The 25,820-nt window shown below is 42.8% G+C and overlaps 1 protein-coding gene across 1 annotated transcript in view; it reads right to left on the bottom strand.

The window, feature by feature from the left end:
* LOC114636981 (complement C5) overlaps nucleotides 1-25,820 on the bottom strand; it is a 78,608-nt gene that overhangs the window by 47,507 nt on the left and 5,281 nt on the right. The window contains exons 3-16 of the mRNA XM_028785105.1: nucleotides 19,877-20,036; nucleotides 16,742-16,812; nucleotides 16,107-16,198; nucleotides 14,159-14,241; nucleotides 10,745-10,835; nucleotides 10,279-10,393; nucleotides 8,403-8,529; nucleotides 7,287-7,402; nucleotides 7,007-7,192; nucleotides 5,549-5,752; nucleotides 3,836-4,045; nucleotides 3,565-3,714; nucleotides 2,179-2,311; nucleotides 30-101 (exon numbers count right to left, since the gene is read on the bottom strand). Coding sequence (XP_028640938.1) covers nucleotides 30-101; nucleotides 2,179-2,311; nucleotides 3,565-3,714; nucleotides 3,836-4,045; nucleotides 5,549-5,752; nucleotides 7,007-7,192; nucleotides 7,287-7,402; nucleotides 8,403-8,529; nucleotides 10,279-10,393; nucleotides 10,745-10,835; nucleotides 14,159-14,241; nucleotides 16,107-16,198; nucleotides 16,742-16,812; nucleotides 19,877-20,036 — 1,810 coding nt within the window. The remainder of the gene's footprint in view (nucleotides 1-29; nucleotides 102-2,178; nucleotides 2,312-3,564; nucleotides 3,715-3,835; nucleotides 4,046-5,548; nucleotides 5,753-7,006; nucleotides 7,193-7,286; nucleotides 7,403-8,402; nucleotides 8,530-10,278; nucleotides 10,394-10,744; nucleotides 10,836-14,158; nucleotides 14,242-16,106; nucleotides 16,199-16,741; nucleotides 16,813-19,876; nucleotides 20,037-25,820) is intronic.

The following is a 25,820-nucleotide window of genomic DNA, read 5'->3' as shown; positions in this document are numbered from 1 at the left end:
CTTGCGGTCACACGGAACCTCACACGTACCTTGTTCCTCTATTTTCTGCTGTAGGAGCTGCAGGTCTCTCTTTGGCCTGAGAATTTCTTTACATGATTCATCTGTTTAGAAAAAGACAGAGACTTAGAACATAGGGCAAAGGACATAAAAATCTGACAAAATAAGTTTCATGAAAAGTAAGTGTTTGAAGCAGCCACAGTGCGGGTGACAAGCCCGCGCTGAGGCTGATTTGGATTCAGCTTTGCTCCAGGGTCTGTGCTAGCTCCTTGAACACATGCTGTGGTTGTATAGCTTGGGATTTTGTGGGACTCCTGACAGGGAGAGAGGGGGGAGTCTGTGACTCTTTCGCCTGCTCTTGGGATCCTTTTTCTCCTACTGGGTTACCTCATCCAACCTTGATATGTGGGTTTGTGGCTAGTCTTCTTGCATTTTGTTATGTCGAGTTCAGTAAATATCATCAGGAGGCCTGCTATTTTCTGAAGGAAAATGGAGGAGGAGTGGATTCAGGGTAGAGAGGAGGCAGTGGGAATCTAGGAGAGGTGGAGGGAGGGGAAGCTGCAGTTGGGATGTATTGTAGGAGAGAAGAATAAATAAAAAGAAAAAAAACAGATTAGGCTCTATGTGTTACACCTTTGAATGTGACGCCTGGTTAGTTTTATGATCTTCGTTTTGAGTATGGCTGCTTTTTGGATTCACTGATTACAATGAGCTACCTACACATTTAGAAGGAGCAAAATTTTTATTGAGTTACCTATTTCTTTTCTAATTTTGTTAAACATTTATGTGTGTGTGTGTGTGTGTGTGTGTGTGTACTCACATCCAAGTGTACATGGTGTGGCCAGAGGGCAACTTGCAACAGATGCTTCTCCTTCTACAATGTGGGCTGCAAAGGTCATTAGTCTTTGCAAATACCTGTGTCCACTCTGTCACTCTGCCACCTCTCTGGCCTCTATTTCTCTTATTTGTTCTTTGAGCTATAGTATTATAAATATGAAGATGTTTATCATTATATCAAGTAGAATCATAAACATTTTAAAGCCACAGAAAGAAGGCCATTGCCATGTGATGTCCACTCTGAAGCAGCTCAGGGCACCAGAGGTGAGACAAGATATAAAAGTATAAGGATGTCTGATGATGTGACTTACTGGGTACAACGTGACGGAAACACAGGATTTTAGTACACAAAAGTAAACTGGATTATCCAACCTATGGGTCTTTATGCCTGCACTGTAAGCAAATCTAGTTTCTATAAAAATCTTCCGTGATAATGGCGGAGCCATGATTAATTCTGTATAGAGACGATACTTCACAGAAGAGATGCGGTTTTTGAGACAGCGGCCTCTGTGTTTTCCAGGCTAGCCTCAAACTCAACCTTTCTGCCTCAGCCTCCTAGAGTGGTTGGGGTCTGCAGATGTGCACCACTGTACCTGCATCGGAGGTAATTCTTATTCTAGCTTGCACGGGATTATAAGGGGAATCCAGTCTCCATGGATAGAGGCCCAGAGGTATAAAGTAACATAGCACCAGCCAAGAGCAAGGAAGAGCATTGTGACAAAGTGCCAGGAAGAAGACCATGGAAGGCTTTGAGTACTACTCTAAAGATGTATCTAAAAAAAAAAAAAAAACGATGTATCTTATCTTGAGAGCCAACACAAAACCTTAGAAAACTTCTTTTGTGTGTGTTCAGTGTGTGTACATGCTAGCATGTGTGAAGTTACATGTGACTGCCAAAGGTGTCAGGTGTTCAATTACTCTCCGCTTTTATTTATTTGCTATCTATGGATGTTTTGCCTTCATGTGTCTACGTGAACTGTGTGCATGCATGGTGTCCATTGAAGCCAGAAGCAGACATCAGATCCCATGGAACCATGGTTGTGAGCCAGGTGGATGCTGGGAATTGAACCTAGTTCTCTGGGAACGCAGCAGGTGTTCTTACACACAGAGCCGTCTCTCCAGCCCCTCCCTCCACCTTACTTTTTGAGACATGGTCTCACTGAAGCTGGAGCTCTCTGGCTGGCTAGTGAGCTCTAGGAATCTACTTGTCTCCTCCTTCCCATATGCGTGTGCACAATGAAACATCTTAAGGAGATTTACAGAGCCATTGACAGTCTTAGGAAGTGGGATAGGAATGAGGTCTGGGAGGTGCATGACCGTAATGAAAATGCTGAAATGGCTCACCGTGGTATTGGGAGTCATCTGCGTTTGCATTGGTGAGGAAGGTGAGCCCAGCTGAATGGAATACATCTACATTGTCACGGCCACCGCCTGCCCCACAGCCCAGGTCACTCTTATCATCAAGAGCTTGAAACACCTGTCCAAAAAAGAGAAACACTGAACGTACTCCTTCAAAGGACTAGAGGAATTAGTCGTCACACTGTGTCAACAAATTTGTGAAATACATGGGCATTCATACATCGAATGCCCAAAGACACTTCCTAACCTCATTTCTTCATACGTGTAAATATATATACACACCTTCCTATTTAAAATCAGCCAAGAATGAAGCCTTAAGCAAATAGCATTAATGAGGAGAATCTTAGGAATTAACCCAGAACATATACTATACCGAATACATGATTATATATGCTATATATAATATACTGCATGCATATACTATATAACATATATGTATGTATAAGTTAATGCGATAAAGGATAAAGGAATGAGCTGACAGACAACATTAATTTTCATTTTATGGAAAAGCTCTAGGTTCTACATGGGAAAACACTGTAAGTGGTTCATTTTGGCTTTAATTTTGACTCAAACAAATATCCTTCTCTAAATGTTCTTAACTTCATAGTTTCTTCTGCATCTCCAAAGAAACTTGGGCCTCAAAATAGCTGGCTGTCATGGAGATAGATGGGAACATATGGACTCTGGCCGTTTCCAAATTCTTTTTTCTAAATTCAGACTCAAGTGAGAATTCAAACAAATGCAGTGATTTCCTTGCCGGGTTCCTTGTGCTACTTTTGTAACTCCCACCACCCCTGACCCAGATCTTCCATCTCCCTCCTCGGCTCCCATAGTCCCATCTGCTTATGATGCATGTGTCTACACTTGGAAGAGCCAAAAATGATGGCTGACCTGTGCTTTAGGGACAGAAGAAACTCTCTGTTGAATGTACTATAGAAAAGGCGGCCAGGGTCCCTGTGGTGGTTTGTATATGTTCAGCCCGGGGACTGGCACTATTAAGAGGTGTGGCCTTGTTGGAGTAGGCGTGTCACTGTGAGTGTGGGCTATAAGACCCTCATCCTAGCTGCCTGGAAGCCAGTATTCTGCTAGCAGCCTTCAGATGAAGATGTAGAACTCTCAGCTCCTCCTGCACCATGCCTGCCTGGGTGCTGCCATGCTCCCACCTTGATGATACTGGACTGAACCTCTGAACCTGTAAGCCAGCCCCAATTAAATGTTGTCCTTATAAGAGTTGCCTTGGTCATGGGTCTTTTCACAGCTGTAAAACCCTTAACTAAGACAGCCCCCTTACTTCCTCCCTCACAACCTGCACCAGCAGCCATACTTTGTGAAGCTACCCCACCCCATGGTCACCACGAAAGTGCACTTAACTCTTTGCATGGGCCTTTTGGCTTTTCCCCGGACTCCATACACAGCTCTGTCCACCGCGGATAGTGCCACCCATGAGTCTGCTTCAGTCACCATGTCAAGGGACACAGTTTGGCCTGGAGAATACACATCTTCATTTGGAGACAGATGAACCTATGAGGTCATTCAAAAAGGGAAAGGTCGCCTGTGTGCAACAAAACCAATCCAAGGCGGCTGCTTTGGCTCACCTCCTCCAGCCACAAGAGAATGGCACTGTGCTATAGACGTGTCTTACCTGGAGCTGGTTGCCACACTTCTCCTCAATGTTTATCCAGACTGCGTCAGCCACTAATTCTGCTCTCTGCTCCCCTGTGACTATGTAATAGACCAGGAGTCTCGCTGAAGGAACCATGCTCTGTGTCACTGGAATGTTTATATTTTGATAAGATGAATAGAGAAGTTTCTCTCTTGTGCCATACTGTACAATTTTGCCTTTGGATAAAATCTGGAATGAAACAGCAGCAACAGCAATCAACAAAACAGAAATGGAACCTGTTTGCTAGGGTGCCCTTTGGAACTGGAGCACAAGTTACATTGAAAAGGGGGAACTACCCTATGTGTTTCTACTGTGTGCGGGCGCTTCTCATTTACTAAAATGTTTGAATTTTCACAATACACCAGCGAGACAGGAATATTTATCTTCAGCAAAGAAACTGATGCTCAAGTAGGTACAGCTCTTGGCACAAGCTGGGGAGGACCAGAGTTCAAGTCCAGAGTCCACATGCGAGCAGGTATGCCGCTGCTGCAGCGCCGGTAATCCTAGCACTCAGGAAGCAGGAGCAGGATCCCCCAGGGCAAGCTGGGTAGCAAGATTAGCTGATCAATAAGTTCTGGATTCAGGGAGAGACACTGCCCCAATAAATAAAGGAGAGTGGTTAAGGAAGGCACTGGTGTCAGCTTCAGGCTCCTACATGTGTAGGCACATACACATGTACCTATATCATGCTCTCATGTACATGTGCACACTGGCATGCATAATATGCACATACAAAGAAAGAAGGACATTGAGGCCCAGGAGCTATCTATAAATGTCATACTGATTTTAATTCAAAACCACATAATAGAAAACTAAGACAACTATATTTTAAACTAAACCTTTTTGAAATCTTAAGCTTACTAAAACATCCACTGACTTGTTAACTTAAAAAAAAAATTCAACAGATGAGTAAGTAGCTCATCGTAGATATTCCTTAGCTGGAGATTAGGTTTTAAAGTCCGGGATTAGATTCTAAATGGAGGGCTTAGAGCTAAAAAGAAATAACATGAAACCAAAATGTCTTCAAGGTCCTTTTGACTCATCCCTTGACAGCAGGGCTGAGTTCAGCAGCCTAGAAACAGCCCCCTAATTCTTTAATAGTTTAATACTTTTTTATGGTTCTTGTGTTTACTGTCTCCTAAACAACTTTGAAGAAGTCACCGCCTATTTGTCCAGGGACACTGGAATAATTCATTCCACCTCCTTGGCAACTGTTAGGCACTTTTCAAATCCTCCCAGCATGCTTAGCTGATGCACCTCCAGACTAGACACAGGATGATGCTCCATTCTTACCAGTTACAGGGTCCCCTGTTACGTCAGTGGAATACACACTATTGAATTAGGTGTCGATACGCAACCGTTGGCTGTGAGATAGAATGAGACGATATATGGGATGGACTGGCTTGGATGGAATCATTGGATGGGAAACCAGGAGTCCCCAGTTAAAATCACAGCCTTCCCTTTCTCAACTCCCAGGAGGTGTGGTCTTGTAACCTCTCATCCCTCCCCACCCCACCCCCACCCCCTTTGAAATCAGCAGGTCTCATGCCTGTCCCAGTAGTTTGAGAAAGCTGTAGGCAATGTGCTTGAACGTGCTTGGAAATGAATGCAAAAGACTCGATGATGTGTCACTGTGGAAAGGACAGTGTCCTGGGTGGGGGAAGGGTGGGGATCTCTCATGGCTATACTTACCAAGTAATTATAGTGAGTTATTTTGTCAATATACGGACTCTTGGGGGTAACGATAATATTCAGATATTCCCCCACGAGCACAGGCTTGTAGTTTTCAGTCCAAGCAATGTAAATGTAACTTTGGCTGAGGGATGAGTACGCAATTGCTTCATACTCTTTGCTGGCTTGATTTTCTTCGGGAAGTTCTGGGGCATCAGTTTTGACCTGGAAAGGAAAATTTCAAAAGCCCATGTGGTCTGTGTGTCATGGTTTCTGTAAAACATATCTTTTAAATCTTTAGTCTCTTCAGATTCCTAAATTTCACAATGCTGGTTGCTAAAGAGAAGATACACCCTTGTCAGTCACTCCAGTGTGACGTAACCTTAAGAAAGTGTATGGGAAGTACTGAAGGCCGGGTGGGCTCTGTGGAGGAGCCTGATGAGCCTGAGAAGGGAGTTCCAAGGCAGGAATACGGGCGCCTGAGGTCCTGATGCACTGAAGACTTCTAGGGGATGAAATGATTCAGTGGTAGGAGAAAAGACCGAGAGGCAGCCATCACTGCTCAGGACTGGGGAGGCAGCCATGACTGCTCAGGACTGGGACCTAGGAGTTTTGGGTGCACAGCATAGTGGCCGTCTGACCCAGTTTCCCTGGGAAGGCGTGACACAGGATTGCTCATAAACCCAGCAGTGATGCCTGCTTTCAGGCAGTAGGAGGGGCCCTAGCTCATGCCCCGGAGTTAGATATGTATTGATTCCCATGCACCTGCCATCAGTACTAATTTCAGATCCACTATCTAGTTAAGGGAGGTTAGAAGCTCTCCCTTTGTAGCTACAGAAGAGCAAAGATAATGGTCTCAGTTCACCGCACTGATGAAATGCGTGTTTTATAAGGCCCTTAGCACATTGTTCTCACTAGGGCTCTGTAGACGCCAGTGAATGTGAGCCTCAGCCAGTGACCTGGGTTATCCTCATAAGGACTCGGGAAGCACCAGTGTAAGCCAGCCTCAGCCAGTGACCCATGTTGTTAGCTCACTGGGATTTTATTTGGAAACTTAAACACATTTTGTGGGAGAGAAGATGAACTGTTAAAGAGAGTAGCTTATGTGTCAGGAAAAAGAGGGTGAGGCTTTCCCATCTGACTCCGGAAAAGATAAAGTACACATGTGTGGGAAGAAGCTATTTCTCCCACTGAGCTACACTGTTTTGCTACTCTGACATGCCTGCATTCTGATATAATCTTTTTGGTATAAAAGAAAATAGTTAACTTCCAATTTTACCCTCCCTTCCAAATTTTGACAAGTTTTCCCCCTCACAAGCAGATTGTCTCAGGTACTCCTTTCACTTTGGGTGCAAAACTATGGAATTATTCTCAGGTCTTGAAGATAAAATCAGCCATATCTGTCTGTACACCAGCCAAAACACACAACCAAAAGCTCACACTGTTTTGAGGAAATACAGCAAGAAGATTTTAGCTCACCTCAAAGTTCAGTGCCGTCACTTCTGATGGGAGGTTCACCACAAACGAAGCTACCCCGTCGGTGGCGCGCGTGATGCTCCTCTTCATTTCCAAGTCAGATGTCTCTTGATTCACATCCACTGTCTGTGCCATCAGAGTCACTGGGACCCCTCCCACCACCTGCTCGAGTGAGTCCTTAACCTGGACCTGTTAGCCAGAACAGTTCAGATGGATTCATGTCTCAAATCAGACCAATCTGAAATGGCTTTCTCTCCTCTCCACCTCCTACTGCCTTACTTACCTTGATGGAAAATGGAATCCCAGGCTTCAAGAAAAGAGGAGTAGTGACCAAATTCAGTGTGTAGGGAGAGAGGGCATATTTGATGCCAGGGATTTCTGCCTCTTCCGAAAATCCACCTACAAGGACAGCAAGCGCTGAGTTACTGTTTCTGGAAAGATGATAATGGTCTGTAGGCCAGCTGTCCGGTCTCTGTGCTTATCCCCTTGACCTGTGTTCATTCATTGGCCAACTGAGGGAAAATGCAGACAAGAATCGGGAGCTTCTGAAACAATTGTAAAGAGGTGGTCTCCAGAAGTCAGGCTACAGCACAAGACTCAGGGATGTGAAAGAGGACACTGCCCTTCAGCAGCAGCTCCAGGTTAAAGGTCAGTTGAATGTGTTCAAAGGATCAAGGGGAGAGGCAGAAAACCTGGAGGCTGCACCTCAACAGGTGTCCAAGTTAGATCACTGGGACCTAGAAACAACTGGAGAAGAATCAGCTTGATCCAGAGAAAAGTCCAGATGGACTTCTTAAAGGGTGCAATAGTAGGGCTGAAGAGATGGTTCAGAGGTTAAGAGCACTGACTGCTCTTCCAGAGGTCCTGAGTTCAATTCTCAGCAACCACATGGTGGCTCACAACCATCTGTAATGGGATCTGATGCCCTCTTCTGGTGTGTCTGAAGACAGCTACAGTGTACTTATAAATAAGGTAAATTAAGGACAATATTTCCTGAGCCTCCTTTCTGGCCTTGCATCCCCGTTTCCCCATGCACCCAGACAGACAGTCTGCTGACCTGGAAGACAGGGCTTCACTCTCTGCCCCTCTCCTTCTGGCACCCTGTGGCAGGAACCCTGCTCTGCTCCGTCCTCCTCCCTCCTGCCTCCATCTTCTCTCCAAGACTGGTTGTCTTTATGACACTGCTTTGACCTCTCTACAACCCTCTAGAAGCCTGCCATCCTTTACAGGTTAACAGCAGTAAGCTCTGTGCTTAGAGCACACACAGGATATTTGAAACAGGTTTTCTGTTATGCACACATACACACACACAAACACACACACACTACACAAGCACATACACAGACGTACACAGAAATACACACACACACACACACACACACACACACACACAACTTACCTGAAGATTCTACGACTGTTACAGCAACATAAAGGTACTTGTTATTTAAATCTTCTAGACCGCCATAGGACAGTTCTTTAGTTGCTGTTTCAGAATCAAAAGAGATCCGAGCGACTCCGTTGACGAGCTTTTGGAAAGGAGCAAGCGGAAGGAGTGAAGTTAGAGAAGGACATTTAAGAAAAACAATCAGAGTCTGCTCTTTCTAGCCTCTAGATTGAAGGGAAACTATAGGAGCCATGTGTTCTTATCACAAGTAAGGTGAGTGACTGAGCCCACCGCGAAGGCCAGATGTTGCTTTCTAGTGAGTTTGTACAGAGTTACAGGTGTGGGAAGGCTTCCATCATTGCGCGGTCTTTCGGGCACCAGTTGATAATGTAGTATACAGTAAGCAAACATGAAGTTGTTACATCACTAATTACTAGTTATATTGTTGAATTATTAAAAGATACGATTTTTCTTCTGCTTTTGGTTTATTTGAAAATGATTTCACCCAAAGGCAGGCCTTTTTGTGCGATTTCGCTTGATTGACAGATGTTGGCATTGAACGGGGACCTCATGCATGCTAAGCTCACACTGTATCATTGAGGTACACACCTTGTCTTTATTTCCTTTAAATCTCGGTGCTTAAAGCAGAATCTTGAATTTTAAAAGGCCTCTTAGTTTGCATATTGAATTAATAATACCATCTTTTAAAAAACAGAAGCTAAGGGGGCTGGAAAGATGGCTTAGTAGTTAACAGCACTGACTGCTCTGCCAGAGGTCCTGAGTTCAATTCCCAGCAACCACATGGTGGCTCACAACCATCTGTAATGGGATCTGATGCCCTCTTCTGGTGTGTCTGAAGAGAATGTACTCACATACATACAATAAATAAAATCTTTAAAAAAAAAAAAACAAAAACATACAGAAGCTAAATACTTGATTGTGCAAAATGTACACAAAAGAGACATGACCCCTTATTGTCAGTGGTGTAGAGAACGTTAAATAAGATAAAACAGAACCAGGGCTTTAATCTCAGTTAACTGATTTAAATCAGCCCTTAACCATGGACAGATTTCACATTGTGTGGGATACTCTGGACACTGAAGAGATATCCCTCCCTCTAGCCGCTCAATGCCAGAAGCACCCTCACTTTAGAACAATCATGGGCATTGTTGAATGTCCTATTGGGTTAAATGCCCTACACCCAAGCTGAGAGCCACACTTCCAGAAAGCACAAAACATGCTTTCATACGGGAGACTCACTGCCTAGGGAGCACCAAAAAATGGTCAGCTAACCATGTTCAGGTGGTCAGGGGCTACTTCCCAAAGAAAAGCTGCCAGCGCTGGAACAGAAGAAAAGAGAAGGGATTAGACACAGAGGAGACAGGAAGGATGGAGGGAAGGAGCAAAGACCTGGAGCTGAGAAAGAGGAAGGGAAGAGATGGTGTGATATTAACTGGCAAGGGAGGCTGGTGCCAAAGAAAGGGCCCTTTATTTATTCTCTGTTTTCACTTTGCATGCATGTGTGTAAGTTGTGTTTGTTGTATGTATATATATGTTATATGTGTGCATTTTTGCATGTGTGTGAACACACAGGCATGGGTGGGTATAAGTTAAGGCCCAAAGCTGACATCGAATATCATGCTGGATTGCTCTGACACCTTACTTGTTGAGGCAGGGTCTCTTGATCAAGCTCAGAGACCTCTGGTATGTCTCATTTCCATAGCTAGCTTGCTTTGGGGTTTTGGAGGGGGAATTTATCTGAAGGGCAATAGATGCCAACTGGGATCTTTAAGCTGCACTATCCACAGGTGTCCAGGATGTGGGATTGCACTGGAAGGTTTGCAAGTGACTCCCGCTCATCACGTGACCGAGGTCCGAGCAAACGTCTTACCGTCACGACTTGCATGGCTTTATGCAGCATCTGCTTCTCATCCTCTTTTATGTCCTCTCTCAATCCAAAAAAGACATACACTTCAGCATCAGGGACCACTTTATTATAAAAATATCTGCCGAACAATATCAGAAAGTCATTTTCCTAACAGTGTTACCATAGGTGACTCAGATAAGATCTAACAGTTTAAGTTAGATAAGGCCCTCCCACTATTGTATTTCACCCTCAGAAGGCCATAGTAAGAAAAATATGACTTTTAATCCCAGCATTGAGTTCAAGATCAGCCTGGTCAATGTAGTCACTGCTAGGCCAGGAGGGTGCTACACAGTGAGAACATATCTAAAGAAAAAAAGTCAGCATAAGGCTTCCTGACCATACCCAAAGTCAGGGGGAACACAACTAGTCACAGGCTGATCTTAAACACCCAGAACCTACCATAGCTACCCTGAGGAAGCCAGGCACTTACCTTGCTTTCACGGTGATTTCAAAGTTTTTAAAGTTCTTATAGCCAATGAAGTTACTTTCTGGTTCTATTGAAACAGAGAATCTTGGCAAGACTGGAAACAGAAATGAAGACACAGTGTTACCATTCAACTGGAGTGGTCTCTAAGCCCAGCAGGCTGCTAGACTTTCTAGTTGGATAAGAGGTAACATCATCATCATCCCCATCCCCATCCCCGTCCCCATCATCATCATCACCATCATCATCATCATCATCATCATCAATGATATTTTTGATAAGCTTTCCCTCTTTCCAAATCAGAGTGAATCCAGGCTTGATGTACCTAAATCACTTCTTTATGTTTTGTTTATAGTGATTATAATGGACAATAGATTATTTTCTCCAATAGAATAGAAGTTCCTTAAAAACAGAACAAGGACTTCTCTTTCTCTTTCTCTCTCTCTCTCCCTCCTTCCCTCTGTCTCTGTCTCTCACTGTTTCTCTGTGTTTATCTCTTCCTTTATCCTTCTTGTAAGTCTTAAGTATTTATTCAATGAGTTTGCTACATTGAAAATAGGAAAGAAAAGTGTGGGTTTATCTAGCATCTCTCATTAGTAGGTAAAAATCTATCCAGTATTTGAGTGCTGTCATAGTCTCTGACATGACATGTCTAGCATGTCTGTGGATAGTTGACTTGATCGCTAATTGATATAGGAGCTCACTGTGGGAGGCACCATTCCCTAGGTAGGCAGTCCTGGGGTGTGGAGGAATCTAGCTAAACATGAGCCTGTAAGCAAGCCAGCAAGAAGTGTCCTTCCACAGTAGGTGGTGGTGCACACCTTTATCCCCAGTTGATTTAGAGGGTCTTGTTTTCCTGCTGTCCTCCATCCCTTCTGGTCTTACACTCTTTCTGCTTCCTCTTCTGCAGGGTTCCCTAAGCTCTGAGGGGAGGGATTGGATGGAGACATCTCCTATAGAGCTGTGTATTCCAAGGTGTCTCTCTCCCTCTCTCTCTTTCTCTGTAATGTCTATCTGTGAGTCTCTATTATTTGCTCCCATCTGCTGCAGGAGGAAGTACTGGCTAGTTTTATGTCAACTTGATATAAGCTATAGTCACCTGAGAGGAGGGACACTCAATTGAGAAAATGCCTCCATAAGGTCGGGTTGTAGGAAGGGTTGTAGAGCTTTTTTTCAATTAGTGATCAATGGGGAGGGCCCAGCCCATTGTAGGTGGTGCAACCCCTAGATTCTATAAGAAAGCAGGCTGAGCAAGCCATGGTGAGCAAGCCAGTAAGCAGCACCCTTCCATGGCCTCTGCATCAGCTCCTGCCTCCAGGTTCCTGCCCTGTGTGAGTTCCTGTCCTGACTTCCTCCAGTGATGAACCATGATGTGGATGTGTAAACTGAAAAAATCCTTTCCTCTCCACATTGCTTTGACCACGTGGTGTGTCACCACAGCAACAGTAACCCTAGGACAGTAGTTTATTATCACATAAGTCAGACTTCAGCAGATAATCTCAGACTACACTGAGTGCTAAGATGTAAATGAACATCAGACTGAGACATGAGCGGAATCAGCTGGGCCAGGAGGGAAATGGGAAAACACCACATGCAATATTTCCAAAGCTGTGGAAAGGAGGGCCAAGAGTGATATAAAATGAGGCTGAAGAAGGAACAGGGGCCAGCTCAAGCTAAGGATGTAGAAGTTATTGAAAGAGGAATGAAGGTGTTGGTAGGTGCTATCAGTGTGAACATTACAATGACTTTCATCCTGAGATTATTCGACTGATACTAAGCAAGACAGCTCAGAAACATCGACACCAGGGAGGCTGCTGTAGTGTTTGGGATAAGCCTGGTGAGATGAATGGGTTGGGGGTAAAGGCAGAGAATAAGTTACAGGCAGGATGCTTGCCAACAGGAAGCAGCAAACGCAGGAGGCAGTGAGTCGGTTAGAACAGGGCACCGGGAGCTTCATCTTCAAGACTGAGTTTCCCGAGGGCAGATTTGGTCACCGTTTCTTGCTGTTTGCTAACTGTGCATCTATCTGCTCTTCTTATGAATCTCCTGAGGAAAGAGTGGCTTTAAGCAGAGCCACTCAGTCTAATAACACAGCACAAAGCCTCTAGAGTAAGCTACAAGAAATGGGAAATTCAGCCACTTATAGTTACTTTATGATCCAGAAATATGACCGATCTCAAAACAGGAATACGTTCAAGTTCTAAGTGAACCTTATCAGGTTCCACTCTATCTAATTATTTGTTTGTCTTAAGACTATAATTCTAGGAAGGACTTTAACGAGCCAAGCTCCTCAGGGGACCACACTTCTTCCAGGTCTGTCTTGAAGGGCATAGTCCAGGAGGATTGGTTGGCTTCTTCAAGACTGACAGGACAAGTTAGAACTACTCAAACAATGACTACGTACAGTCTGTCTCCCCTCACCGTCTTCTGGTACTTCCAGTCATATTAAAGTATTGCAGGGGAGAAGTACAGAGGGTCAGAAATTTTAAAGGAGGTATGTAGCAGTGGGGGAGGGGGAACTGGGAGTAGCCACTAGAAAGTCTCAGATGCTAGGGACCCAAAAGGTTCCCAGGACACAACAGGGAGGACATTAGCAGAAATACCCAACAAAGGGGAGAAAGAACCTGTAGAGACCATACCCAGTGTATAGGCATGGCCCCTAGTTGAGGGATGGGACCACCTACCCACCTCAAAAATATTAATCCAGAATTGCTCCTGTCTAAAGGAAATGCAGGAACAAAAGGTGGAGTATAGATTGAAGGAAAGGCCATCCAGAGACTGCCCCACCTAGGGTTCTGTTCCATCTACAGTCACCAATCCCAGACACTATTGCTGATGCCGAGAAGCACTTGCTGACAGGAGCCTGGTATAGCTGTCCCCTGAGAGGCTCTGCCAGAGCCTGACCAATACAGATGCAGATGTACACCAAACACTGGACTAAGTGTGGGGACCCCAATGGAGAAGTTAGGGCAAGGACTGAAGGAGCTGAAGGAGATTGCAACTCCATGGGAAGAACAACAATATCAACCAAACAGATCAAATAGATCCCCTAAAGCTCCCAGGGACTAAACTACCAACCAAAGAGTACATGGTGGGGGGGGGGGGAACGACACATGACTCCAGCTGTATATGTAGCAGAGGATGGCCTTATCCAGCATCAATGGGAGAGGAGGCCCTTGGTCCTATGGAGGCTCGATGTCCCACTGTAGGGGAATGCTAGGGCGTTGAGGCAGGAGTGGGTGGGCAGGTGGTGAGCACCCTCATAGAGGCAGAGGGAGCAGGGAGGGGATGGGGGCTTGTGGGGGGGGAACTGGGAAGGAGGATAACATTCAAAATGTAAATAAATAAAATAACCAATTTTTAAAAAAGGTACTGCAAAACCCTTCTTAGTTATAATAATATAATGATATTAGAGATTACCATATTCTTTAATTTCAAAGTATGCAGTTCCAGTTGTTGTAAAATCCTCCTTATATTTAGCTTTGATTGTCCATACACCATACCTGTGGAGGCAAAATATGTAAAAGTGTAGATGGCATTAAATATTTCTAATTTTGCCATAGGCAATTTAACTAATTCCTATTTTAAGATATAAAGATATATATATAGATAGATAGATAGATTGATAGATATATGTATATATGTATATATGCAGAAATAGTTGAGTCTTTTTCTTTGATAATAAAAATTATTTAGTTAGATTTTCACATATTATTTTCCAGGTATTTTATCTTAATACAATCATTGTGTTTGATTTAAAAGGTTGATAATAACTTCAGAATTTACTTAATTCTTGAGTTTAAGGATGCTAACATGATATTACAATCTGTACTGATTCAGAAAATCCATAGTGATGTCTCTAGAAACATGCAATGCCCAACTCATGCTTATATGGATGACAAAGTTTACACCTTACATACACAGAATGATGATTGGAGACGAGGTACGGTTTATTTAAAAAGGAAATGACTTACTTAGTTAAAAAAAATACATTCCAAAATATTTACTGAGTAGTAGAGTAAACAATAAAGAATAACAATAATGAATGGCATGGAAGAGTCAGAGTCTTCAGGGTTCACAGCTCATGTGTGTTTCCTCCTCCTCCCCGTGTTTCTATATAGGAGCAGGTTTGAAGAGACCAAGTCGCTTGGCCTCGTTTGTGAAGTGAGAACATGCCGTCATCGGCTGTACTGCGTATATTGCAGTTATCCTCAGCAACAATTAAAGAACCTCTGTCAAGTATCTCATCCCATGACTGCTGAGATGCAACAAGCAGTCCAGGTGAGGGGCTGCCCTCTGGGAGTTTCCTGTCAACCGGAAAACTACACAGGCAAGAGCCTGGCAGCGAGGCATCCTGCCTGTAATCCCAGCGCTGCTGATACAGAGGTTGAGACAGGAGTATTCTGAGGTCGGTTTGTCGTGAAGAATGAGTTCCAGGCCACTCTGAGCTAGAGTGAGATCCTGCCTCAAAGCCAAGCAAACAGTAAAACTCAAAAGAAACAAGAAAATAAATAAAGACACTGAGGTAAGCATCTTAAAGAAAATACGAAGGGGCAGGGGAGGGGACAGACCACACCCAGAGACAGTGGCAGCAAAGGCAAACTGTTGCCCTGAAGATGAGGTGAAACTCAGCATGGAAGACAGGGCAAAGCGTGCTTTAAATGAGGGGAACAGTCCGGTCCATAGCGTCTCACAGTGACGCATGAGATAATGACAAAAATGGCAAGAAGCTCAATTCTGCACTATAGAGTACATAGTATTTTCAAGAAAGTACACACCTTAAAAGTTATCCAGTTTACTGAAGTTCCCCAGTTTCAATACCTATACTTTAGAAGAATGCATCTCCACTTCCTTTTTAGAAGAGGAAATGACCATAGAGTGGCTGGTTGAGGTTCTGTAGCAGCTGTCTGCAGATGCTCGTGTCTAATACATGCTACCTTACTCTCCCTTAGAAGCAGGACCCCTTCTCCATCTCTGCATTGCTGTTCCCAGTCCTCTACAGTACATTGTAGCTGTATTCAAATATACAGACACATGGTAGCTACATAGGTATCACACTGACACTGTGTGCATGTGTGTTTCAGACAGGAGTTCTGTTTCCCAGGCTGCGGATGAAGCCCTGGGCTCCTCCAGCCTCAGTCTCCTGAGTATCTGGGATGGTGGTGGGCTCTGATGGATTCCGACACTGAGAACAAGTCTTTCCCTACCAAGAAGCAGCCTCTCTAGAGTCCTCACATTCGAATCTGTGGCTCTTTGCTAACACTAGGTGGCGCCACTTGATTGTTTTAGGTCCTTGCCAGCCAAAAGTTCCAGATGTGCTTTTTAGAGGAAATTTGTTTAATAATAAACATTTTTTTTTTTAACTTACTTGGGATTAGATGGAATCTTGAAATCAGGAAACGAGATAATCCCGGTATAATCATTTTCTTCTATGATGTCAACTTCTGTTCCTTCAGGATCCTTTGAATAGAAACAGATGTCCATACCTTAGTTCACTTTCGGTTACCATAAAAGAATATCCGAGATGAAAAATTTATAAGCGATGGAGATTTGTCATTATTGTATGTGCACAAATGTTTTCCCTGTGTGTGCATCTGTGCACCACTGTGTGTCTGGTGTCTGAGGAGGTAGTGCGCCTTCGTGTGGGTGCAAGGAATTGAACCTGGGTCCTTTGCAAGAACAAAAGTTCTTTATTGACAAGCAAACTCTCTGGCCCTGTTGATTACTTCTTGATGGGCATGCTTTTAAAAAGTAAGTAGACCAAAGGATGGGTTTTTATGGTTTAGATCAGCATCCTTCCCTTGTTAATTTAGCCTGTATGGGTGTCCCCTGTGTCTGTATACCGTCCTCTGTGTCTGTCATAGAGGTGTAAATCTATAATGCTTCATTCATAGTAAGTGTTTAGCGACATCAGATGATTTAGTGTTGCGTGAGGATGGGATCATGGAGGGAGATTCCTCAATAAACAAGTTAAAGTATTATTTACAGAAAGAAAATACTTACTATGAAAGTTAAGACAGTCTCCCGTTTGGCCGGCTTCAGGTCGTCACTCAGAGAGTAGACTCTAATCTTTACTGCAAAATCATGTGACATCATCAGAAACTGTCAGACAGGGTTTTTATCTTTCCTTTATTTATTCACTCTATCTTTTCACTTTAAGTTTTCAGTCAGGGTTTCATTTAATTAGTTAGCCTGGTCTTGACCTCTACGTGAAGCCCAAACTGGCCCTGAACTCATAATCCTCCTGCCTCAGCCTCTCACATAGCTGAGATTATAGGCTTATGCCACCAGGCCCAGGAGATTTTTGTTTTTAATTTCACAGTCCTTAATGAGATAACTCTCATTTGAAAGGCTGTATTCACAATCCAAAAATGAAAATGTATATTTTTAAAAAAAGACCTCTGGGGTTTGTTTAAGGGGCTACTTGTATTGAATTTAACAGACAGTTCAATGTATTATATAGATTGCAACTCCATGAAGCCTTTGGGAACACATGGTTGGTGTAAAATAACTTGAGTGTGTAACTGTTTACCAGGTAGCTCCTAATGGTGAGATAAGAGCATGTGTGGAAACTGACAGTGTGACTCAGACACGGTGTATTTTTCTACTTACAAAATCCAACAGGGCTAAAACACTATGACCAAAAGCAACTTGGGGTGGTACTCCATCCCTGAAGAGAGTCAGGGAAGAAACTCAAGGCAGGAGCCTGGAGGCAAGGACTAAAACAGGGGCCATGGAGGAGCACTGCTTACTGGCTTGTTCCTTCTGGCTTGCTTAGCCTGCTTTTATAAACTCAGGGCCATTCACCCAGGGGTGTCCCCCCACCATCATGGACGGGACCCACCTACATCAATAATTGGTACAACTCCATGAAGCATTTATTATTATCTTTTTTTTCAGATAAGGAAGATGGACTTTGAGAGGCTAATTCATAGGCTACCACATAGTCAATGAAAGCTCATGCTTGGATCTGACCCCCCCAGCTAAAATGGTGCCAGGGTCCACTTTTTAACTACTTTTATTTCACTATCTGTCATCAAAGCAAAGATATTTGTAAGAAGTTCTCTTGTTATCTAGAGTAAGTGAAAACACCAGATTCTCTTATCAGTCAAGTCATGATGGGGAAACATGAGGCCATTCCCAAAGGAAGCCTTAACAACCAAGAAAGGTCCTGGGGTCTGGGATCTAGACTACATACTTGCCATACCAGAGTGATGACCCTAAGTGGTGGGTAGTATGGATGGTACCCGTGCTTAATTTTATGTATAGTTAGGCTGAAAAGAAGAAAAGAGACTACAGCTTTTCTTTTCTTTCTTTTTTTTTAAGTCATGTTTTTTCTCTACCTTAAAAAAGAAACTATCTCTCCAGGAAAAAGACATCGGGATGGGTATGGCCCTCATGCCTCACTGGACAACGACAGGGGGACCGGAGACATTACAAGGTCCCCTAGGCCTAAAATCAGCAATAGGCCTGTCATACATGTGTACTAACACCAAGTCTTGGGTCTCAGTGGAAAAACATTGAAACAGATGGCTATAAGCTAATGTAAACAGGCAGCTTTTGTGGAAATCTACAAGCCTGAGTAGTCATAGACCTTGTAAATAGGTAGCCTTGGCAGACAATACCAACTTAGATAAGGACAAGCGAGTCATAGGCAGAGTCATAGTGACTTGTCCCCTGAACCTTTATCCATCCGATACCCGGTTCTGAAGATATATGTATTCCCCCTGAACACCCACACTCCAGTGTCATTCCCTTCCCCACATCCTGCCTTTCTGTGTTTATAACCCCTGTGTGAATCAATTACGATTTGAGAAAAAATAAATTATAAAAAAAAAGAAAACTGCCTGCAAAAAAAATTTAAAAAAATAAAAAAAATAAAAGAGTTTAAAAAAAAAGAAAGAAACTATCTGGGAAAGTGTGTTGTGTACTATGTGCATGCAGTACAGATAGATCCCCTGGGACCAGACTTCCAGAAATCGTGAGCCATGTGTAGATTCTGGGAATCAAACCTGGGTTTATTAATGCCAGTACTCTTCTTAACTGCTGAACCATCTCTCTAGTGCCCCACGTCATCTTTTGCCAGTCAAGAGTTCATACTATTCTAGTAATGACATCCTCATCCTGTCCAGGCTTTCCCTGCCTGAGCCAATTACAGCAGGTTCACGTCACCGCTGAGGTCATCCACAACCACCGACATTACCACATTGCCTGGTGCTTTACAGTGAAGCGCTCCGATCCTGCCTCCCTTTCTCTGTCCTTCCCTAACAACAATATTATTAACGGAATCTTATCGCTTCCTCCTTTCATATACACATCCTTGATGTGCTTTAAAGTCAGTGCTGGCAAGGAGAGATGAAGGAATTGATTTTGCAAACACTGAACATGAGGAGATGCAACCATACTCTTCTGTGTAAATTAAGGACTTTCCTCCACCACAGGGTTTAGCTGGCCACTCCCCTCCCCTCTGTAACAGAAGAATCATGACTATGGTACTGTTTTAACAGACACCCTCACTGATAAATAACCTTTGAATATTAGTATCCACACAGTCTCATGATCTTGCCCGTCTCTTCTGAAACATCTGATTTCCCCTGGTTGGGTGGGGGTTTTTCCCCCATTTTTTATGAACACAACTCTATAATAAATATTTCTCTTTTGTCAAAATTTTATTTGCATAAAATCTATTTGTTAATGAGTAAGTTCTAACAGCATTTTACAATGTTTAGAGAGCACCCCACCCCCAACAGGGTTTCTTTGTGTAGCCCTGACTGTCCTAAAATCAGCTCTGTAGACAAGGCTGGCTTTAAACTCAGAGAGATGAACCTGCCTCTGCCTCCCCAGTGCTGGGATTAAATAGGTGTGCCACCACCAATCAGCAAGGAGGCTTTTGTACCTACTTAGAAATAACTGGTAATGCAGTAAATGTACTTGTTGATTTTTCACTTTATTTAGCAATTTTTCTATAAATAAAAAACCAAAATGCTATTTGAAAATATAAAAGTCATTAGGAACTAAGGACTGTGTTTGATTGGGGTTGGGGGAACAGGAGAGAAACCTTTCTCTACTAAATTTCATGTGTTCCAAAGGTCTAAAAATACAGTGTCAATTTCCCACACAAAATGATTTATACTCTACCTGACTGGTCTGGAGTGTAAACAGGTTTGTCTGTATGGATGAAGAGAAATCCATTGTCATAGGTTATGGGTATTTTCTTTGATTTTGAAAAGTGAATTGATACGACTTCCAGATACACGTGAGACACTGAGTTTTCTCTGGGAACTTGTTTGGGCTGTAGCTGTAAAGATAGTAACGGAAGAGCGTAACTCTTAAGCATGCTGCAAACCACAGCCAACTCATTAGAACCAAAACATGATGCTGCATGTTACATCATTAGCAAGTGGTACAGCCTAGCACCGAAGTCTAGTGATCAGACCTTCAAGGTCACTGTGGGCTACGTAGTGAAACCCAGTCCCCCAAACCAACCAATCCAACTGACAAACAGAAGAGACAAAATGGCACAAGAGTTGCAAGAGCAAGCTAGTTTTGCCCAAAGCCCTTCATTGTTTAATGCCATGATGACAATTTACCTTTAAGCCATTTAAGTCTTTTGTTTACGGTAGGAACTCTGAAGGATGACTGGGAAGATAGCTCAGTTGGTAAAGTTCTCATCTTACAAGTATGAGATCCAGAGTTCATGGTCCCAAACCCATGTTATAAAAAAATCTGTGTGTTTTGGGTCAGCACTTGTAGTCCCAGAACCTGGGAGGTAGAGACAGACAGATTCCTAGGGCTTGCTGTCTGACTAGCCTAGTCTACCTGGTGAGTTCCAGGCCAGTGAGAGTGAGTGTCATAAAAAAAGAAGGCTGATGGCAGCTGAGGAGCCATAGTTGAAGCTGTCATCTGGTATGGTCACCTGCACACATGCACCCACACATGCACACCCACGTTCACCCATGTACACATGCATGCACACACAAACACATGCACACAGGCACACCCCCACCCCCATGCACGCACACATGTGTGCATGTGTGCACAAACACACACACACTCGAGCACATGCACACACACAAGGGGGTGGTCAGAGTCTAAAAGAAAAAACAAACAGAGACAACAAACAATGCCAGAATGACTGAGCAGATCTGCAGTCCAGCCAGACAGAAATCTGGAGTCTAAATGTCATGCCGTATCCCACCGAGTGCTAGGGTCTCTTCTTTGGGATTGGTGGGAACAGAGCTGGGTGATTCTAGAGGCAAAGGTTTCTCCTGTGTGGCTCACTCTAGAATCCAGGATGAGTATCAGGACTGTTCTGGCTTTGGCAGACTACCTGTAGACACAGTGTTGAAATGTCTGAACCATAGACAAGAGTGAGACTCACTAGCTCTGCAGACCAGGGAGGAGTGTGGCAAGTGCTGACAGCTGCTGGAGGGTGTGCCATCGGAAAGTTCACCAATAGCCCTTTCTAGCACCAGAGACCTCAAGACTCCTCTCACTACTGTTTTCCTGCCTGGCCTAAAACCACATCTTCTGGCTCTGGGACACATGACACAAGGACCAACCCAGGAAACCAAACACCACAAAGGTTCAGCTCTTATGAGATGAGACCAAGCCTAACAGTCACAAAAGGGAAACTAAGATAATGCAGAGTTAGTGCCCAAACTGGAGAGGGATGGCCCCTGTGCTGACGGGTGTAACCACAGAGAATACCTCACCCTTGTACACATGACCACATAAAGACAGTCTGAACCTGAACACATGTGATGACCACATAAAGACAGTGTGTTCCTGAACACACACACACATACATGATGGCCACATGAAGACAACACACACATGTGATGACCACATAAAGACAGTTTATACCTGAACACACACACACACACACACGCACACGCACACGCGCACACACACACATGATGACCACATAAAAACTATTTAATACCTAAATGTGATGCTGTAGACAACTTCCTACTACATTACTCTCTCCAGAGTGCTCAGGAGCTTCCCATGCCTCGTTCTGGTGATCCAACTGTCTTAGGTTGTGTGGTTCTATTTTTAACCCTTTCTGTTTTCTCCTTTAACCGGAGCTGCTTCACTCCTTTCTTCTTTATTGGCCTCCATTTACTTTTCTTCCATCTTTCCTTTGTTTTAATGCTAACAGCTCATTTGACTTAACCTAAAGGTACTTTAACTAATATTTCTTTCCATTCTTATGCTTATAGCCAACACCTAACTTATGCTATACTATCTGTGGTCCTTCTTCATCTTAAAAGTATTGGAGTTGAAAGGGTGATTGTTTTTAATACAGTAAGAGCACATTTACTGTATTTTCTTAACAGGCCTGCTTATCAGTTGTGGGTGCTTCTGCAATTATAATTCTACTCTCAGAGTAGCAACAGAGACTGTGTCTGATCCCCTGAGCATGTAGGCTGAGAGTGTAGCCACTGGGCTGTAACCCCAGCTTAGAGTTGGAGGAGTGACAACTCAGCCCTACTACAACTTATTCTCCCTTGAAGGGGAAAATATTTTAACTAGAAAAAGCCAGGTGATTTAAAAAAATATAACCAGTGACCCAATCCCAGTTGCTAAAGTCCAATTGCAGAAACATAAAATCACAACATGACTCATCCTCAAATTACTAAGCCACAGAAATGGGTCCCAAGGAATGTGAATTAGATGAAGACTCAAAGAGTTTAAAATAACAATTATAAAAATGTTTAACAAACTAAAAAAGTACATGAATAAATTCCTGAATGAAGTAAAAGAGAATACAAAAAATATGAATTGAAATAAGGAAGCCAATAGAAAATATGAAAGGGGAATTCGATAAAAAGAAACGGTAAAAAAAAATCAAATTGAAATTTTAAAAATGAAAACCTCAATAAGATGAACTTAAAAATTCAAGGTGAACCCTTTCCAATAGAGTGTATCAAGTGGAAGCTATGGATTTAAGGCAATCAGATAACTTAGCATAGACAGATAATAAATATAATAAAATAATAACATGAACAGAACATATACCACTTTGGGACTCCATGGAAAACAACTAAGTTAATATTTGTTGGCACAGAAGAGTTCAAGCTAAAGGCCTAGAAAACATAGTCAACAAAATCAGAATGGTACAGCTTCCAAATTGAGAAAAAGAGATGGGCTTCCAGGCACAGGAGACATTTAATATTCCAAATACACTAACTCAGAAAAGCACCTCTCCATATCATATTGTAGTTAAAACATCAAGTGCACAGAACAAAGAAAGGATTGAAAGGTCAGAAACACAGAACCATTTATAAAAATAAAATACACAGAATAACAGCAAAATTCTCAGCAGAAACTCCTAGTGCCAAGAGAGCATGGAGTGGTGTATTTTTAGCTGTGAAAGACAACTGCCAAAACAGATTATGATATCCAACAAAGGTATCCCTCATAACTAAAGTGTAAAGAGAACCTTCGAACAGCAAACACTGGCTAAAGGAGCTTATGACCACACATCAAATCCTAGATGCCACTTGAAAGGGATCCTTCACCACAAAGAGAAAGATACCACATTAAGCCACAGGAAAGAGTAAGGCACACCAGGACAGTATTTCTCAGATGAGGACCAGAGAGCAGTGCAGCAGACTGAGCTTAAACATGGAACTTCTCTGCTTGTTGACTGCAAGAAACACACCTTACTGGCAAAGACAAACAGCCTGAGAGTGGAAGAATCGAAAAGGAATTCCAAGCAGATGGACCAGCAATTTCTCTACCATGACACCTGAAAAGAATAAACATAAAAGCTAGCCAAAAAGATAAGAAGGTTACTTGATATTAGTTAAGGCAACAATCTATTAGGAAGACATTGCAATCCTAGACATATATGCACTGAACATGAACACATCCAGAACATAAAGCAAACACCCCTGGATGAAAGACACAGACAGACATAAACACAGTATTAGTGACTGTCTTCAGTATCACACCCTTACCAGAGCCCCCCCCAATCAACCAAGAAACACCAGTTTTAAATGGTATTTTATGTCAAATGGACTTAACAAAACAACCATGGAATATTTTACTCAAGCACTGAAGAAAATATATATTTTTTTAAGTAAGCCAGAGACATTTATCTGAAACACACCACTTTTAGGACACAAAGCACATCTAGCTAAATAAAAAGGCTGAAATGATTTCTTTTATTCTATCCAAAGACAGTAGGCTCAAACAAGTTGGTAGCAGGAGAAATTATAGGAAATACATAGTCATGGAGATTGAACAACACGTCACTGAATAAGGAACAAGTCATTTAAGACCAGGAGAGAAATTAAAACACTCCAAGAATCAAATAGAAATGAAAACATAAAATAACATGAAGGATCCGATTGGGAGCGGTTCTGAGGGAGAATTCTATAGTTATAAATGCCTACATTTAAAAACACCAGAAATAACAAATAATGATGCACTTCACCTTCTTAAAGAACATGAACAAGCCAAACCTCAAATAAGTAGGTGGAAGAAATGAATAATATGAATGAATTGTTTCTCTGAAGAGATGAGCCTGGGCTGGAGCAATTGCTAAGTGGGGAAGAGAGGGTAGTGCTTTTGCAAGAGGACCCGATGGGCTCCTGAATGCATTCAGGTGGCTCACAGCCATCTGTAACTCCTGCCCCGGGGGATCTGACCCTTCTGACCTCCATGGGCACCAGCACTCATGCCACAAACACACCCACTCCCAAAGACACAGTCATGCAGTTGGAATTAAAGTTAATGAAAAACAAGAGTCACAAGCTCTTAGCTATACTAGATGAGATGGATAGAGGATATATCGATTACATACATATCCATAGAAGATGGGTTAGGTACATACAGATTGGTAGGTGATAGATATATAGATGATAAATTAGATGATTGATGAATAGATGATTGACGGATAGATGATTGATGGACGCTATTTATCATCTATATATAGATGATAGGTAAACTAAAACTAGAGATAAATGCAGATATTACAACAGATACTTACAAATTTCATAGACTCATTAGAATAAACTTTGAAAACCTGTATTACAACAAATCAAAGAAACAAGAAACAAATTGACCCTAACAATTCAGGGAATAGCAATACCCAGAATTAACAAACACAATTGAAAAAAGTCAATTTTTTCTGTAGAAAAAGAAAAGAAAGAAGTGGTTTATATACCAGGAGAAATTTTTTTTTACTATTTGTTTGATGGACAATTAATACCTAGAATAAAGAACTTCCAAAACTAAGTACTAAAGTGAAATAAAAATACTCCAAACAACCTAAGCAACAAACTGGCTAGTGGAATGAGCACACAGCTCATAAACAATGGAGCACGGATGACTAACGAACCTATGGAAATCCGTTCAACATCCTTCGCCAATGGGATTGAGAGTCTGCTCACTCCAGTAAGAACGGCTATCATCCAAACGATAACAAAATCGATCAATGCTGGTGACGGTGCGCGGAAGTAATATTTATTATATATTATATATTGCCAGGGGGACATGAGGTGCAGTCCCTAGGAAAGGCAGTGTTTTAGGTCCCAAAAACAGAGCTATGAGGTGATAACCAGGTACAGCGCTTGGGTATGCACCAGGAGGGGTACATGTCACAGAGGTGCTTCTACGTCATCTTTATCACTGCGCCAGTCACAGGACCTAAGTTTTAGAGCCAGTCTGCTTGTCCATCAACAGGTAAGCAGATGCAGAAACTGCAGTATGTACACACAGTGGAGTTTTAGTCGGCCACGAAGAACAAGACTGCTGGAAAATGGGTACTGCCAGAGGCCTTCAGAGTAAGTGAAGTAAGCCAGACTCAGAAACAAATAGTGCATGTCTGCACGTTTTCTGTCATTGTACATCTTAGACTGTACATGTATACACACTCTCTTACACACACACACACACTCTCACAGACACACAACACACTCTCACACACATGTGCACACATACTGACACACATACAGGTACCCATTCACACTGACGTAAGTAGAGGGAAGACTGGACAAGGAACCAAGCTAGCAGGAAGAGGAAACAGGAAGGGAGGAAGCTAGCAGGAAGAGGAAACAGGAAGGGAGGA

This window comes from Grammomys surdaster, unplaced genomic scaffold (assembly GCF_004785775.1).
Source record: "Grammomys surdaster isolate TR1022 unplaced genomic scaffold, NIH_TR_1.0 125098, whole genome shotgun sequence".
NCBI classification, from domain to species: domain Eukaryota; kingdom Metazoa; phylum Chordata; class Mammalia; order Rodentia; family Muridae; genus Grammomys; species Grammomys surdaster.
The sequence above is the reverse complement of the archived record's forward strand: the minus strand, read 5'-3'. Positions and strand labels throughout refer to the sequence as shown.